Source organism: Erinaceus europaeus, chromosome 3, assembly GCF_950295315.1.
Source record: "Erinaceus europaeus chromosome 3, mEriEur2.1, whole genome shotgun sequence".
NCBI classification, from domain to species: Eukaryota; Metazoa; Chordata; class Mammalia; order Eulipotyphla; family Erinaceidae; genus Erinaceus; species Erinaceus europaeus.
The window spans coordinates 56,118,046-56,134,712 of record NC_080164.1 but is presented as its reverse complement, the minus strand read 5'-3'; the positions used below and the strand labels follow the sequence as shown (position 1 = coordinate 56,134,712).

The 16,667-nt window shown below is 41.0% G+C and overlaps 1 protein-coding gene across 13 annotated transcripts in view; it reads right to left on the bottom strand.

Annotated features, from left to right (window-relative positions):
- Positions 1-16,667, bottom strand: part of BCL11A (BCL11 transcription factor A) — a 112,986-nt gene that overhangs the window by 67,156 nt on the left and 29,163 nt on the right. Inside the window, exon 2 of one of the 13 annotated variants that reach the window (XM_060187235.1) lies at positions 3,065-3,154. The exons of the other annotated variants lie outside the window; for them this stretch is intronic. Within the exon in view, the coding sequence (XP_060043218.1) occupies positions 3,065-3,083 (19 nt within the window). The 5' untranslated portion in view covers positions 3,084-3,154. The remainder of the gene's footprint in view (positions 1-3,064; positions 3,155-16,667) is intronic. 13 annotated transcript variants of the gene reach the window in all.

Here is a 16,667-nt window from a genome sequence, read left to right as displayed (position 1 = left end):
CCCCTATCCTGTTCTCTTCCTACTGAATCCACCACTTTCTAGGAACTGGCTTCCATTCCCACCCACAAAAGAATTCTGTCACCCCTAGCCAGGATGAAAGGAGAAAAAATCTCCTGCCATAACTATTCCTCCAACCCTGCCAATATCTGGGAAATTCAAAATGGGATCCTGGCTAGAACAGAGCATGACTGGGCCAACACCCACAAAGAGGAGCTACACTACACACACCTTGGAATCCAAAGTGTAGGTGAACCACCTTCTCAACAGAACAGAAAGTTGGTACCTTCTACCAACAGGCACCTCCGTGAAGAGAAGCTGTTCCCTGGTCTGTGGTAGGAAATACTCTACACTGAATCCAGAGATCCAGATACTAGACCCACCACATTGAATCTGCTTAAGTCTATAGTTCCAAATTCCCAGAGGTAGAAAGGAAAAGAGTGAGTAAGGAAGGCTGACCTGAGGGAAGGCAGATAGGGTGACCTGGACTAAGGCTGTACACAGGGATCCCTATCCACACAAACCATATCCTCCCAGAACTACTCAAAAGCACTTCCAGTCTAAGGTGCTCAAGACTCTCCAAGAGGAATGCCTGCACATAGTCCCACCTCCATCAACTCAGGTAGGAGAAGGTAAAAGCAGATGCTCACAGCACAACTTAAAATCTCTGGGTTTCCCTGATGACTGATGGGACAGCAGTACTGAGACTGGATCCTGCTGAACAACTCACTTATGAAGAGTCCTAGGGCTAGGAGAGTCAGCCATCTCTATATAAAGAACTCACGTGGAAAAAATTTTTTTTCCTTACAAAAGAAATCAGAGTTGTGCAAATAAGCCTAGCTGGTCTGGATGACTAACTACCTTCACAACACACTGAGAAGGTTATCACACCAACAGCATTGGTCAGTGAGCCCCATTGATAAGAGAGGATTTTCCTACTCAAATATCTCAGGTCTTGCCTACACATACGCCAGAGACTGGGGGAGGGGGAGAAGAATTAACATTTAATCCTGACTTGGTGTCAGCCAGAGCTACCAAAAGGAAAGCAGGCTCCAGGTCCTTTTGAACACAGGGCACACTCTTCTGGTATGTTCGGGAATGTTAACAGGATGCTGCTCCCAGGTTCCCACACCCTATGGGATCCCCTACCTGCTCTCCCTAGTGCTTGCCTAGCCCTGATGAGCCTTCCCAACACTGACTTCCAGGTGTGACAGGGAAGAAGCTTCAAGAAGAGAGCTCACTACTTAGTCAAGGAAAAAGGTGCCCAGAGTGAAGACTGCAAAGTCACTTCCCCATCCTAAGAGAAAAGGGCAGGCACTTAACTCTCCCAGCCTCAGCAACTTTCCACAATGGGGAACCATGAAACCTAATTCAGGGTCTGGTTTTTCTATTTTCAATCAGCCTGAATGAAGTATGAATTAAACACTACATATGAAACAGCATCATGTGGGGCATGAAAACCCAAGGAGCACAATCCCTGCCTTCAGAAGATTATAGTTTGGGGAGGAGAAAATTCCACCATCCAGAAGGCCATGTGAATACTGCTGCTGCCCTCTCATTCTCCCAGAGCAACACTGCCTCCAAGGGGAACAGAGGAGTTGGAGCCACCACTCACTACTTAAAAATCAGCCCTCTAGGAGTCCGACTGTAGAACAGCGGGTTAAGCGCTGGTGGCGTGGCGTAAAAGCACAAGGACCGGAGTAAGGATCCCAGTTCGAGCCCCCAGATCCCCACCTGCAGGGGAGTCGCTTCACAGGTGGTGAAGCAGGTCTGCAGGTGTCTTTCTTTCTCTCCTCCTCTGTCTTCCCTTCCTCTCTCCATTTCTCTCTGTCCTATCCAATAACAACAACATCAATAACAACAATATTAACTACAATAATAAAACAAGGGCAACAAGAGGGAATAAATAAATAAGGTATTTAAAAAAAAGTCAGCCCTCCATCGGGTCCCCACTCATGCAGCTTTAGTTACTTGGATAAATGCTTTGGGTTGGGGATTGGGATCAGGGGAAGTGATATAGAAACATCACGGGGGGGGGGGGGTGAACGGTACGGTGTGAAGTGCAAGGACGGGTGTAAGGATCCCCGTTTGAGCCCCCCCCAAACTGCAGGGGGGTGACTTCACAGGCAAAGCAGGTCTGCAGGTGTCTGTCTTTCTCTCCCCCTCTGTCTTCCCCTCCTCCATTTCTCTCTGTCCTATCCAACAACAATGACATCAATGACAACAATAATAATAACCACAATGATAAAAAACCAGGGCAACAGAAACATCACGGAACTAAGCTGCCTCTCTTCCTTGAAGCACAGTCCAGCACTTTCCAACAAGGAGAATGTGATGCTGACCAGAGGGGCAGATGGGAGCAGCCTAAGATGCAGACAGTGAGCTTGCCAACTGACTCTTGATCTCTTCCCTGCTTCCTCACTTCACCTCCTTACTTGAGTGGAGGCAGAAGTTCCCAGGCCACTTAGTTCACTATGAGGTCATGCTGTGGGGATTACCGAGTCACCTCTGGGTTGGGCAAAATGGGAAGTAAACAAGTCATTCCATGAAATTTTCAGTCAGGGGATGTTCTCTGGGCTCCCCTGGGTCAACACCCACAAGGAGTCCTGAACTACACTCTGGCATCTTAGAGGTCCTTCCCCTTCACACTTTACCTATGTCTTAACTGACTGAATTGGGGTTTAAATAAGGGAGGTAGGGACTGAAAACCTAGCCTTGTAGCTATGAGCCTGAGATTACTCATACCGTATTTGTGTGCTCTCAAATGCTTTCCCAGGTCTGTAATGCTTTTCCTGCCATCCTACACACACTGTCACCTCTCCTTACCCCAGCATACAGAAAAGTTGTGCTTATTACTTGCACTGGGATACTGTTTTACTGTTATGCACAATGACTAACTCCTATTATTATAATGCAGATTGTGCTGGAAACTCAAAAAAGACTTGGCTTGTTAAGCTCCCAGGGAATATGGGCACTGATCCTCCAAAGCCTAAATTCTCCAGATGTCAGTGGAAAGTTATGAACAGCTCTCTCCCCAGCAGTAAGTGAGGCAAGAAAGGGCACTCACTGTATTTCTCAGCCTCCATGAAGTTGTCACTGGGAGAGGAGCCAAGAGGGAGGAGGCACCTTCAGAGACAGGATCATAATTCTCCGTCACCTGGTGAAGCAGAGAGGTGGTCAGGGAACCTGGGGGAGGAGTAAGGAACTAAGTTCAATACGGACATGGGTAGAGAGGGCTACTGTGGAGGAAGAAGTGTGGCATCAAGGCAGTTAGGAATGAAAGTTTAACAGCACTCAAAGAGAGCCAATGAAGAGCTAGGCTAGTGTTCATCAAACTGGTACTGAGTCATCAATGAAACACAAGCTTTTAAAAAGCAGGCGAGACTCAAGTGCAGAGTACTAGGAGTGAGGAGTGTGGAAAACACTTTGGTGCCATGCCATACTCTATAGTAATCAGAAGTGATTAAGTAAAAGACCTGAGAAACCAGAAGCTTCTAAAAGAAGGTGAGAAAGTATTAAGTGGGTTAAAAGACAACAATCTATGAGTTCAAGTTCAATAGAGATTATTCAAGAAGCAGCAGTGGCAGGGAGCAAAGCAAAACAAACAAACAAAAAAAAACCTACTAAAACATGAGGAGCTGCAGCCCAAACTTCAAAATGAGCTATTCTATCATTTTCAGGAATGAAGAAGAAGAAATGGTGAAGGAGAAACATAAGGGAGTAAGGCAGATGAAAGGAAGAATTTCTTGCTATGCAGACATGTCTCTAAATATAGAATCTATATGATGAAGGAAGTTGGGCTGATTAATTCTCAACACCCACCTGCCCAAAAGGGTACCCCAATCTATCTACCCCATATGTCCAAACCAAGTGGGGGTTGGGCAGTGGCACACCTAGTTAAGTGCGCATAGTACTATGCACAAGGACCAGGTTCAAGCCGCCGCTCCCCACCTGCAGTGGGGATGCTTCATGAGTGGTGAAGCAGGCATGCAGGTATGTCTTTCTCTCGCCCTGTCTGTCTCTCCTTTCCCTTTCAATTGCTATCTATCATATCTAATAAAATAGAAGGAGAATGAGTAACAGTAGAAGAGGAGGCAACAGAAGAAGAGGGAGAAGGAGAAGGAGAAGAAAGATACAAAGAAAGAAAGAGGGAAAGGAAAGGAAAGGAAAGGAAAGGAAAGGAAAGGAAAGGAAAGGAAAGGAAAGGAAAGGAAAGGAAAGGAAAGGAAAGGAAAGGAAAGGAAAGCAAAGGTGGTCATCAGGAATGATGGATTCATAGTACTGGCACCAAGAACCAGAGATAACCCTGAAGGCAAAAAAAAAAAAAGCTATCCCACATGTACAAATATCAACCAATGAAGTGGCACATCATGGGAAACCCGACAGGGACTGTGGTAGGGATTCCTACCTGAAAGTGCAGAGAACACAGGGTAACGAAGCAGGCACAATGCATGCACACAGCAGCATGAATGTTCCCTGCAGCTGTGATGCTGGGTGCTCATGCTGTTTGGGCTTTGCCATGGCATCCATTAATTCACAGTGCCCAGAGAACTCCAGGACCCTCATCAACAAAGGTCCAGATCTGGACTCGATTCCAGATTTCACACATAAAAGTGATCAGAATAATGTGGGTTTTCAGCAGTAGAAGGGATGTGGACAAGTACTCTGGATTATGCTGGGTAAGGAGAAACTGTATAAATTGGCACAGACAGCCAGGAATGAAAGCTTGAGACCTAGGCTCTGAGCCAATTATGTCACTACCTACTGAGTGGCCACAACTCCCCTCTCTCAGTCTCAATCTACTCCATCTGTAAAATGAGAGGGTGGGACAGGAGTCCAGTGGTAGTGCAGCGGGTTAAGTGCACGTGGTGCAAAGCCAAGGACCGGCCGAGGGATGCCGGTTCGAGCCCCCGGCTCCCCACCTGCAGGGGAGTCACTTCACAGGAGGTGAAGCAGGTCTGCAGGTGTCTGTCTTTCTCTCCCCCTCTGTGTCTTCCCTCCTCTATTTCTCTCTGTTCTATCCAACAACGACGACATCAATGACAATAACTACAACAATAAAAAAACAAGGGCAACAAAAGGGAATAAATACATAAATATTAAAAAAAAAATAAAAATGAGAGGGTGGGTTTGGGAAGATAGTGTGATGGTTATGCAAAAGATTTTCATGCCTAAAGCTCCAAGGTCCCCAAGTTCAATCCCCAGAACCATCATAAACCAGAGCTGAGCAGTGGTCTCTAAATATCCCTGTATCTTTTTTTCTGTATCTCTCATTAAAAATAAATAAAATATTTGGGCTGGGAAGACTGCATAGTGATTATGCAAAAGATAAGGCTCCAAGGTCCCAGGTTCAATCTCCCACACCACCATATGCCAGAGCTGAGCAGTGCTCTTGTCTCTTTCTCATTAAAATAAAATAAATAAAATGAGAGGGTAAAAAGCTTTATAGTATTATGCCTACACAGAAGATACTCAGGAAATACTCACTTTCCCCCTTTCACAAAGGAAAATGTCTATACTCAAAGACTTCTACTTTCTTCTGTGATTCTTCACTGTGGCCAGTGAGGAACAAGAACCTTGTCCTAAAAAGAAACATCAACTTTAGGACATGAGAGATTCTTCTGAAATATTTGAAAATAATTACTTGAGTTTATCTTAAGAAAATACAAAACTGGACCTAGGTTTTCACTATTTAGACTCCCTTCCAATAAGGCTAGGTCTGGAATGACTTTGTCTGGGTCCCCCTGTTGGTGTCAGACAGAGACAGATCAGATGTTCGGTTACCCATGAGTATGTTAAAGCTCACTGTAAAATGAGTCCAAAACTCCTGTTACTACTCAGACTAATAAAAATTACTTTCTTAAGTGTCAGCGATAAGGAAAACTCAATTTCATGCCTGTAAAATGACATTCCAACTCACCCGAATTCCAATATGCTTACTGGAGTGGAGAATTAAGAGATGGGGCCCACAGCCAGAGAAATAGCTCACTTGGATAGTGTGATGCTTTGTCATGTGTATGACCCAGGTTTGAGCCTGGACCCCACCACACTGAAGGAAGCTTTGGTGCTGTGGCCTCTTTCACTGTCTCTTTTTCTCTCTGCTTCTCTATTGAGAGAAAGGGGGGAGGGGAAGTGTGTGGCCCAGCCATAAATTGCAAATGGGAGGACATGAGCGTAGGACTATCAGTTTATCACATGCATGGACATGTGAGGTAGCAGCAAATATGAAAACTTCACCCTCAGCCAGAAACTCACCACACACTAGAACAAGGATGAGCTAACACTATATACAACCTACCAGAGACGGTGGTGAGGAAAATTTTAAGAGCCTACTAGGTGCAATAGCTACCCCTAAAAGTTTACCCAGAACCAGAATGTAAGAGAGGGTGCTGCAGAGCATCCTGAGGACCCAGTACTTATTATTTAAGCTCAAGTCATACTGGGCAAATACTGCTCAGTGAGCAAAACATCAAAGATCAAGATGCAGTTCTCCACTGTGGTAGTTATTGATGCTACATGATACTGGACTTCCATCATTAAAGTTCTGACCTAAATTCATAGTACCTACACCAAATCTGAAGCGATTAATTATATTATTGTTATTATATTATTATTATTACAGAGAGAAATTGAGAAGGGAGAAAGAGATAGAGAAGGAAAGAAGACAGTCGCCTGCAGACCTGCTTCACCACTTGTGAAGCTTTCCCCCCGCAGATGGGGGCCAAGGGCTTAAACTTGGGTCCTTGTGCACTATAAATGAGCACTTAACCAGGTGTGCCACCACCTGGCTCAGAGAGTTCATTCTTTTAAAGAAGTATGGTACATATCTCTCTACTCTAGAAAGCAAGGAAGATAAGGGAGACTCCTCACTCCTGACACCCAGGTAGGTAATATTAGTCCAAGAAGTTTGTCTCACAAGTACACCAACACCCCACTTCATTAGAATACATATACAAAAAAAAAAAAAGTAGGTGTGAATGTGGGACAAGAAAGGGAAGCTAAGTATACTTCATGCTTGGTATGTGGGTATCCTTAAGGCATGTTTGTGGCCTTTTTATTCTATAAACTCCATATTGAGAGACATAAAGCATTACATCTGGGGGCCAGATGGTAGCACACCAGTTGAGTGCACATGTTACAATGTGCAAGGACCAAGGTTCAAGCTGCCAGTCTCCACTTGCAGGCGGAAAACATCTCAAGTGGTAAAGCAGTGCTTCAGGTGTCTCTGTCTCTCTCCCCTTCTATATCCCCCTTCCTCTCAGTTTCTGGCTGTCTCTATCAAATAAATGAAGAAAATAAAAAATTACTTTTAAAAAATGACACCTGTCAGGTGTTATGCCCTGAACTATCTCCAGGCAGCTGAAACTCAATACATCTGACTTTTAAGCATATGAAAGTTAAAGATTAAAAACATGTTGGAACATTTACCTTAGGCAGTGCCAAAAATGTGTCTATAACTTGTTCAGAGAGGTGGGTGTGGTGTATCATATAAGAAAGATGACAACAAAGAAAAAAACAAGGTAGTTACTTGCTTTCTTCCTTTCCTTCTGTCCTTCCTTCCAGGGGAAATTCCTCCTGATATTTGACATGCTCAGCAACAACTGTGAGCAAATGCTCCAGACTGAGATGGAAACCACTAGAAACCTATGTAGATTTCTGAGGTCACTTCTACACTAACACATAAAGTCAAAGGCATTCATGTTTAGACATTCACGTGGTCACGGGAATATGCTTACTCAAACAAGGGCTCAGAGATATTCCTGTATTCTCCTGAACTACTCTAAGGATGATTTTAAAATACTGAAAAAAAATGTTTTGTACATCATTGCCATTTGCTAATCTATAACTTGAGCATCCATGACTATATTTACTGAGCTACCCTTCTCTTAAACAGAGAGTATTAAAAAGTTTGCATCTATATTTTCTCCCCAATCTCTGACAGAAAAAAGGCATGTCACTGCTGAACAATTATTTTACCTTCTTCGAATACTTCAACCTAGAATTTTACTTGTGACAGTTTGTATATGTGCAGAAATATCTATCTGATGTAATAGTGTATGGCTTCTTTTTTCCCAAAAAATTGAAAAGTCAAAAATAGCAGTCTACCTTGCATATCATGTTCTATAGATAGCCAAAAAAAAAAAAAAAAAAAAACACCTTGCAGAACTATTTATACAAGAGGATTAAAATTTTCCTCAAAAGTTCCCAGACAAATTGGTGCCTCTTTAATTTTCACCCTTACAATAAATTCTTCTGCAGGTTTTGTTTATTTTGAGGAAACATTTCACTTTTTTTTTTCCCAAGACATGAGGTGTGAATGATGCAAAACAGTATTTGGATATGTAAACTGAATTATTTGCATAATGTATTACTAATCAGTGAGTTATATTCTGGAGTCTGAGGAACTGAAAGAAAGTGCCATGGAATTTTTAAAATCTAGATTATAAAAGTAAAGAGCATTGCCCTTCAGTGGAATAATGTACAAATTTGCATTAGTTTTATAATAAAGGTAAATTATCCCCACAGCTTTCTGAAGAATTTTAAATAAGTGATGCTGATGTGAACTGCTTTGCTCTGTTCCAACAGGAAGAGGCATAAAGATCACAGGAATAACCAAAACAAGTATCGAATGCACCAAGGAGAGCAAAGAACTTTGTGTAGAAACAAGCATACTTGCCCCCACCCTCACACTGGTCTGGCCGTTGGGTCTCTTCTATAGGCCTGAGAGAGCAAGACAAGGGAGCAGCAGCCAGAAGCCCTGCCTTCTACCCCCACAAGATTAACTTAGTCATCAGACTGCAGTGAGCCCCTGACTATCTATCTTTTTCTGTTGATTTCCTTTGGTGTCTTTATGCCAGTCTAGTCCCTTCTTTGTAGAAAAGCACAGGCATGAATGTTCAAAGAATAAAAGTTTATTCCAGATATGGATACTACTTCTTTAAATCGGCAGGGCAAAAGCAAGTCAGAAAAACTATTAGTGCACTCAACCAATCATGGGGGAAGGGGATATGAATATGGAGAGAATGTGCATAAATCTGGGGAGAAGGTATGGAATAGGAAGAAGAGAAAAAAGGTGTAGCCAGTGGTCCAGGAGGTCATGCTGAACTCTCAAGCATGAGGTCCTGAGTCTGATTCCCAACAGCACATATACCAAAGTGACAGCTGTTTTTTTTCCTCTTTCTTCCTCTCCTTCTCATTAATAAATAAATAAAATAGTTGTTCTATAAGATTTGTTTTAGCCAGCAGCAACTTCCAGACAATGACACCTTCTCCATTCTCACAATAGTGGCCTATCAGGTCCCTAGTGACCCAAGAGTCACCTGCATGTTTAGAACTCTCAAAAGTTGCACACACACATGCATGCGTGCAAACTCTGGTCTTTGAAGGTTATATTTCTACAACAGCTGGTCCTATTGTCTACCACCAGCAAAGCAAACCCAGCCTAAAATTTAATTTAATCTGTGGTAAGCCTAAGTGTCAGGCACTCAGATGGCAGCTAAAAGCGCCACTCTCAGATAACTGAATGACACTTGCTAATAATAGCCTCTGCATGAGGCTATCGGGAGCAGACATTTTGTGAACAAGTGGGTCCTGTGCCTGAGAACCCAGGAAGCTGGTCTCAATTTCCAAGCAGCAGATCCCAGCCTCACCTATGTGATTAGCTGGCTAAGACCTCACTTTTGAGCTGCATAGCAACAGCCCAAACTATTGCTTAGACATGTAAACAAAATGCTCCTTTCCAGCTGTGTAATCTTTATTTAATTTTCTTTATTTACTGGATAGAGACAGCCAGAAATCAAGAGGGGAGGGGGTAATAGGGGAAGGAGAGAGAGAGAGAGAGAGAGAGAGAGAGACCTGCAAGACTGCTTCACTACTTGCGAAGCTTTCCCCCTGCAGGTGGAGGACCACAGGTTTGAACATGAGTCCTTTCACATTGTAACATATGCACTCAACCAGATGTGCCACCACCTGGCCTCCCAGTTGTGTAATCTTTGTACTGTTCTTTCACTTTTAGGATGCCATGCCAGTCCTCCCATAACTGCAATATTTTGTACTATTCTTCACTAGAGCATGATCAACCTCCTCTTAGGAAAAATCATCTTTCTCTAATAGTCAGGGCTCAGATGACTAGAGTCCAAGACCCTTGCCTTCAACACTATCAAATGCAAGTGGTCATGTCCTCTCAACTTCTTTCCCACACCAACCATGACAAAAAGGAAGTACCCATGTCAAAATTCACCCTCTACCTCCAGCTCTTCTTCATACAACACAAATTCTAGCATCTCTTTTCTTTCAGAAGAACAGAAGATGGTGAAGACTTCTAGGGTAATTCACTTATGAGTGAACTTTCCAGACACAAGATAGGAGTTTACAAGTACTTCCTTCCCTATAGGACACCAGCTTTCTCACCCCCTCTACACCAAACTCTTGGCAAAGAAGAAACACCTGCCAAGTAAAGGTACTTTGTTCTTTACCAATCAGGCAATATCTTCATTTGGGGGGAGAAATCTCAAATACATACAAGATGACAGAAATTGGCATAAATCAACCCCCACATATTTACCATTCAGTTTCAACCATTAACAGCTCATAAACAATCTTGTTTTATCTGTAACCCTATCACTAAGTCTGCTGACTGGATTATTTATGTTGGTCCTAAGCATCCTATCTGCTCATCAGTAAATACCTCAGTGTGTATTTTTAAAAGATAAAGAGTCTTTTAACCACAAAACCACTACTACATCTAAAAAAATTAACAAGAGTGATAATAAGTCCTTATCATTAAATAGGAAGCTACTTTTAACTCAGAAATACTTTCTTCCAGCTGGGTCACACATCACAGAAGACCCTTTCCATCGAAATTCAAGACTAAGGTTGTGGAAAAAAGCACTTGGAGAAGCACACACTCTAAAAAGAATCATAAGACTTTGTTTAAAAAAAAAAAAAAAAAACCACCCTACATTTCAGCCCAAATTCCTAATGAATATAACCTCCAGGATCCTTACCACTCACGACTGCCCACCCAGATCTTATCTCCCTCACCCCATCACATGGCCCATCACTACACAGAGCAAGCAGGTGCACTCTGAGAGTTCAGAGCTTGTATCTATTTTCCTTCCTTCTACTGCTTTCTTTTGCTGGGGACACTGGGGCCTTTACTCCTAAGTCAAAAAAAAAAATTTTTTTTTCATTATTTGTATAACAGAGGGGACAGATTCTGTGTTGCAATGCTCCCATACAGTGACAAAGCTCCCAAGCCCTGAAAATGGCAAGGCTATCTTCTGGCCCCTCTGCTTTCCTTTGAAAATAGTGTTCACTTGGACAGTTCTGCACAGAATTCATTCACAGAGCATGTCTCGGATATACAGCTGACTAGATATGTCAGTTATGTTCCAAATGGGTTTTCACAGGTCAAGGTTCTACAGGCAAGAGCAAATACTATTTTTAGACAGGATAAGGTCACAATGCTTTTAGAGACAGTGAGGTCTACAATGAAACCTATTGATCAGCCTCTGGAACTAGTGCTCCAGAGAGACACAGAGATTGAAACAAAAAATTGCCTGGTCATTTTCTCAGTAGACTCAGTGGGTAAATGCTTCTTGGACTTAATATCTTCTAGGATATAAAATAAGTTAAAAAAAGGAAGTGTGTGCAGATTACTGGAGAAGTGTGAAGAAGAGAAAACTCTGAGGCAACAAGTGCAACAGTTACTAAGAGATAAAAATGAGCCTTCTCAACTCAGTGAAGGTAAAGGGGCCGACTGTCAGTCATGATTTCAGATTAAGACTACTGTCCCTAAATTTACACTGTGTCCCTCTGAGTGTTATGTGAATAACAGACCCTCAGAGAAAGAATAGGGTGAAGGCTGATTTAACTGAGATGGAACTTGATGAAAGGAAGTATTAATATAGACAATTATTTTCAAACTTCTATGCTAACTAAAATAATCAAGGTAAAACCTAAAGCTCTTCCCACTCTACCACTATTTTACTTACAGGTGCATATGTCTATATCTATATATAAAGCATGTACATGCGTGCATATGTATACATAAGTGCCAATATATTTGGAGGACTTTTTTTCCAAGAGTAGTAAATATTTTATAAGTATATAACACAAGACTCCAGTAAGAAAAGTCACTCTACCATGGGAGGGGGTGGGTTATGGGGATTGGGTGGTGGGAATTGTGTGGAGTTGTACCCCTTCTACCTTATGTTTTTGTTCATTAATCCTTTCTTAAATAAAAAATTTTAAAAAAAAAGAAAAGTCACTCATTGTCAGTGAAACTTGAGGAATACATTTAGAAATCATATGCAAATGGGAGACCAAGCAAACAAGTTATTACAGAGTTACTTAAGCTGAAAAGTTCATGAATTTACTGAGGCTTTAGCAACAAGCACTAAATAATTTAAGCTCAATAGGAGTTTTGAGAAAAGGCATTAATGTTATGGGTTCCGACAACTTCGACTTTAACTAGAGATCTAAAATTCTGAAGTCAATTATGTCCCCATAAATACCTCTCCATTATCAGCAGCACTTGATTGTTTTGGAGGCCCAGGTCCACAGGAACTAGTTTGAAAACTGTGGAATATCTTCATTTATCATCTGTTCCCACTTCACAGCCCAGCTTGCAAACAAAATATGCCATAGTAAACATAATCCATATATCACATTGTGACACAGCTGACCCCCATTAGTAAGTCAAGACTGTCCTAGCAAGGGGATACTACCACACATTAACAATACAATAACTGACACATTTGCACAATACAATGAGGGGCCACTGAGAAGACAGAGTATGATTATGAAATCCTAGACTTTACTTCTGAATACTATTTTGTCTCCTCTCTCTTTGGCATGAACATTATTGTCTTGGTCTTCAGGTAATAAGTAAAGGGGAAAGTGATACCTCTGGAGGAATGTCATTCATTCAGTCTGTGTGTTATCTTCCTTTGAGTCAGAATAAGTCTATAAATTTTTTCCTTTCCCTGATGTGTGTGTGTGTACATTTTTGTTTTGTTTTTGCTAGATAGTAGAGCATGAAAACTCTGAAACAGCTGATTAGCAGGGACCTAACACAGCTCTACCATCAAAAATCCCCCAAATATTACAATTTAAAGAGACAGTAATTTAAATTTTAATAAATTACTTTTTTATTGAAGCTATATATCTCAACATTGCCTATGTCTTACAAAGAACATGTATTTCACAACTGGTTCATTTCTCCTTTATTCTTAGTACAGAAAAAGTTTAAGATAATCACTACCCAAAGAATAACTCTGAATGTTCTTTTTCAGCATGTTTATGAAAACAACACTTCATATATATACATATATGTATATATATGTGTATATATATATATATATATATATATCCACAAATAAATGGTATTTGCTATATAGTGTGGAAAACAGAAACATCCGTGCTAAAATCAATGGTAAACACGAAGTTTAGAAAATGGATTGCAAAAGATCACATGTCCCAGAACAGGCCATATGCTTTTACCTACATGATGAATAAAAAAAGAATATTTTCTCTCAAGTTATGCTGTCTTCAACACTAACAGAGGGAGAGTTCTTCTAAACATGTTGCATTGGATGCCTTTAACAAGCAAGAATTCTTAACTCCAAGAACTCAGCATATGTAGGCTATGTCCATACAGAGAAATAAGCCTTGGGGGAAGAAAGAAGAAAAATATCACTGCATTCAGTCAGTTAATTGAATTTAAAATACCTGGTTGTTTTAATTCAACTGATTTGTCAAATGTATTTCTATTTTGACATAGCTATAGTTGTCCAAAAAAGGAAAGCTGGAGAAAATACATAGTATACTCCTTAAGAGTGTGTGTGTGTGTGTGTGTGTGTGTGTGTGTGTGTGTGTGTGTGTGTGTGTGTGTGTGTTGGAGAAATCTTGTAAGGCTGAAAACTTCTGTGAAATACCACCATTGCATTATACTGTGCTTCAATTCTGCTTCTGGCAATTTGAAAGTTTCTCTTAAGCTTTCTGCTGAGGAAATCTAAATTTACAATGTGACATCCATTGTTGAGGCAAATCAAGAAAAATTCTCAGGGCTGGATGGTGGCACACCAGGTTGAGTGCATGCGTTGTAATGTGCAAGGACCCGGGTTCAAGCCCCCAGTCCCCACCTGTAGGGGAAAAGCTTCACAAGTGGTAAAGCAGTACCACCGGTGTCTCTCTGTCTATATCTACCGCCTTCCTCTCAATTTCTGTTGTCTCTATCAAATAAAGATAATTTTAAAAATTAAAAAAAAAGAAAAGAAAATATTCTCTCTTTGTTTCAGATGACCCCCCACTCAACAATTAAGATTCCACAAAGAGCAGGGAGAAGCAGCAGAGAGTCGTCTATAGTGCTTAGAGTACACTAGTAACAGGACAGGAGTCTAGAAACCCACCAGGTCCAAACTAGTCATTCTACAGATAAGGCAACTAGAATGCCAAAAAAATAAAAAGAAAACTCAGTGTCTGAACTCAGATATCCCAAGCCAATGTCTATCTACTATCATTGAAAGTCATCAAAGTCTGGTTGTAGAAAAATCTGTGATATGGGGGTTTGGGCACAGGCAGTGGTGCACCTGGTTAAGCATATACATTACAGTGCACATGGACCCGAGCTCAAGCCCTTCATCCCTACCTACAGAGGGAAAACTTCACGAGTGGGGAAGCAGGTCTACAGGGATCTCCTCTCTCTCTTTCCTTCTCTGTCTCCCCCTCCCTACTCAATTTTTCTCTGCCTCAATCTAATAAATAAATAAATAATTTTTTAAAAAAAAGAAAAATCTGTGATATCCAAAAGACCTCAACTTCTCACTATCATCACTACAAACAACAAACAGTGGTCACTTTTTCCACTGCCCTCATAAGAAAGTAAATGTCTAGTTATAAGATCTTTACAACTTTTATTTTATCTTTTAACCATAATGTTTAGTCATCAAAAAGTTTGTCATAATGCTCTCAATTGAACTGTCTTCATATTCATATTACTGTTACTTCCTAGTAGAATATGGCAATGAGGCTGGAAACAAAGGTATTGGTTTTTAAAACATAGTTTTTCTATAATAATAATTTTATATTTGAGGTACAAAATAGATAAAGTTTCTCTCACCCTTAACCTCTGCAAAATCCAAATTTAATCAAGTTCAGAATCTATTGAAAAATTCCATTTTAGGAGTTTTTTAGGAATGTGTTCTAGCAGAAAAGCTCTTGGTTGGTTATACTTTGCATTTTCTTCTCCCAAGAGATTTTTTTAATAGTTTTTATTTTTAAAAGGATTTCAAATTCAGATTGTGCCAATGCCAAAGTTTCTATACATCTAATCAATCAATAAATAAGGCAAACAAAGCAGCATATGTTTATCCTTTACCATTTGGGAAGTGTATATTAATTACTGCAAATTGTCTTCTATGCACCCCCACTCCCAGACAGCAGGGGCTCAAAAGGGTCCACAAAATAAAAGTGTATGGTGTAATTAAATGGATATTTATAATCAGAACTTAATAATTTGCATCAGGGACAAATGAGCTCTGATTTTAATCTGTAGTGCATTTAGATTAGCCTAAAGATAGTGTAATTTGATGGTTTATAGGCCTTCTCTTGGATTATGAAATAACACCAAGCCTTCCAAGACAGCGCATCTGTGTCAGGAGTGTGTTAAAGAAGAAGATGCAATGAGAATGTTTGACAACGTGAAAGCAGCCATAAATTACATGACAACTGTGTAAAAGTCATGATGAAACAAATAAAGGGCTGACCTGTAATGTGTCTGATACATTGTGACACACACAACTCCCTGCACTAATCTCTGCCCAGCCAATGTATTCTTAAACGGGGAACTACTTAGCACCAGGAACGCTGTAAATTATCACTAGTCAACAGCATTGATTTTTAGTCGACATTTCAATCAGGTTGAAGTAGAAATACTACCCAGCTCATCCAACAGCCTCTTAACCAGTCCGCTGCCCCTCTGCGGTCTCCTCAGTTATGGCTTCGTTAAATTTCCATTGCACTCACCATTCAATATTTATTATGGCCCTATCACATCCAGACACTTGGCCTGAAGGGTCACTAGCCTGCCTCTTGGGACATTAAATTGGTGGTTACCTTAACGAAGTCGGAACTAAGAAAAGAGAGGAAAGGAAGGGAAGGGAAGGGGAGGGGGGGGAGGGGAGGGGTGGGGAGGGGAGGGGAGGGGAGGAAAGGGGAGGGGAGGGAAGGGAAAAGGAAAGAAAAAGAGAAAGAGAAAGAAAAAGAAAAAGAAACAAGAGGCCACTAGCAGATAACTGGCTAAATGTTGTAGAGAATGGAGAGAAAACTACCAAGGGGCTCCAAACTAATGATCTTCCATTTATCATAGCAGTTGTTATTCCCAGCAAACAAAACTCTTATTAAGAGTTTCTCTCCTATTATAGGGCCATTGTTATCAAAACTGCTTGGTACTGGAACTTGAATAGACACACTGACTAGTGGAATAGAATTGAGAGCCCAGAATTAAGCCCCCACACCTCTGGACATCTAATCTTTGACAAAGGTGCCAGACTATTAAATGGGGAAAGCAGAGTCTCTTCAGCAAATGGTGTTGGAAAAAAATGGGTTGAAACATGCAGAGGAATGAAACTGAACCACTATACTTCACCAAATACAAAAATAAATTC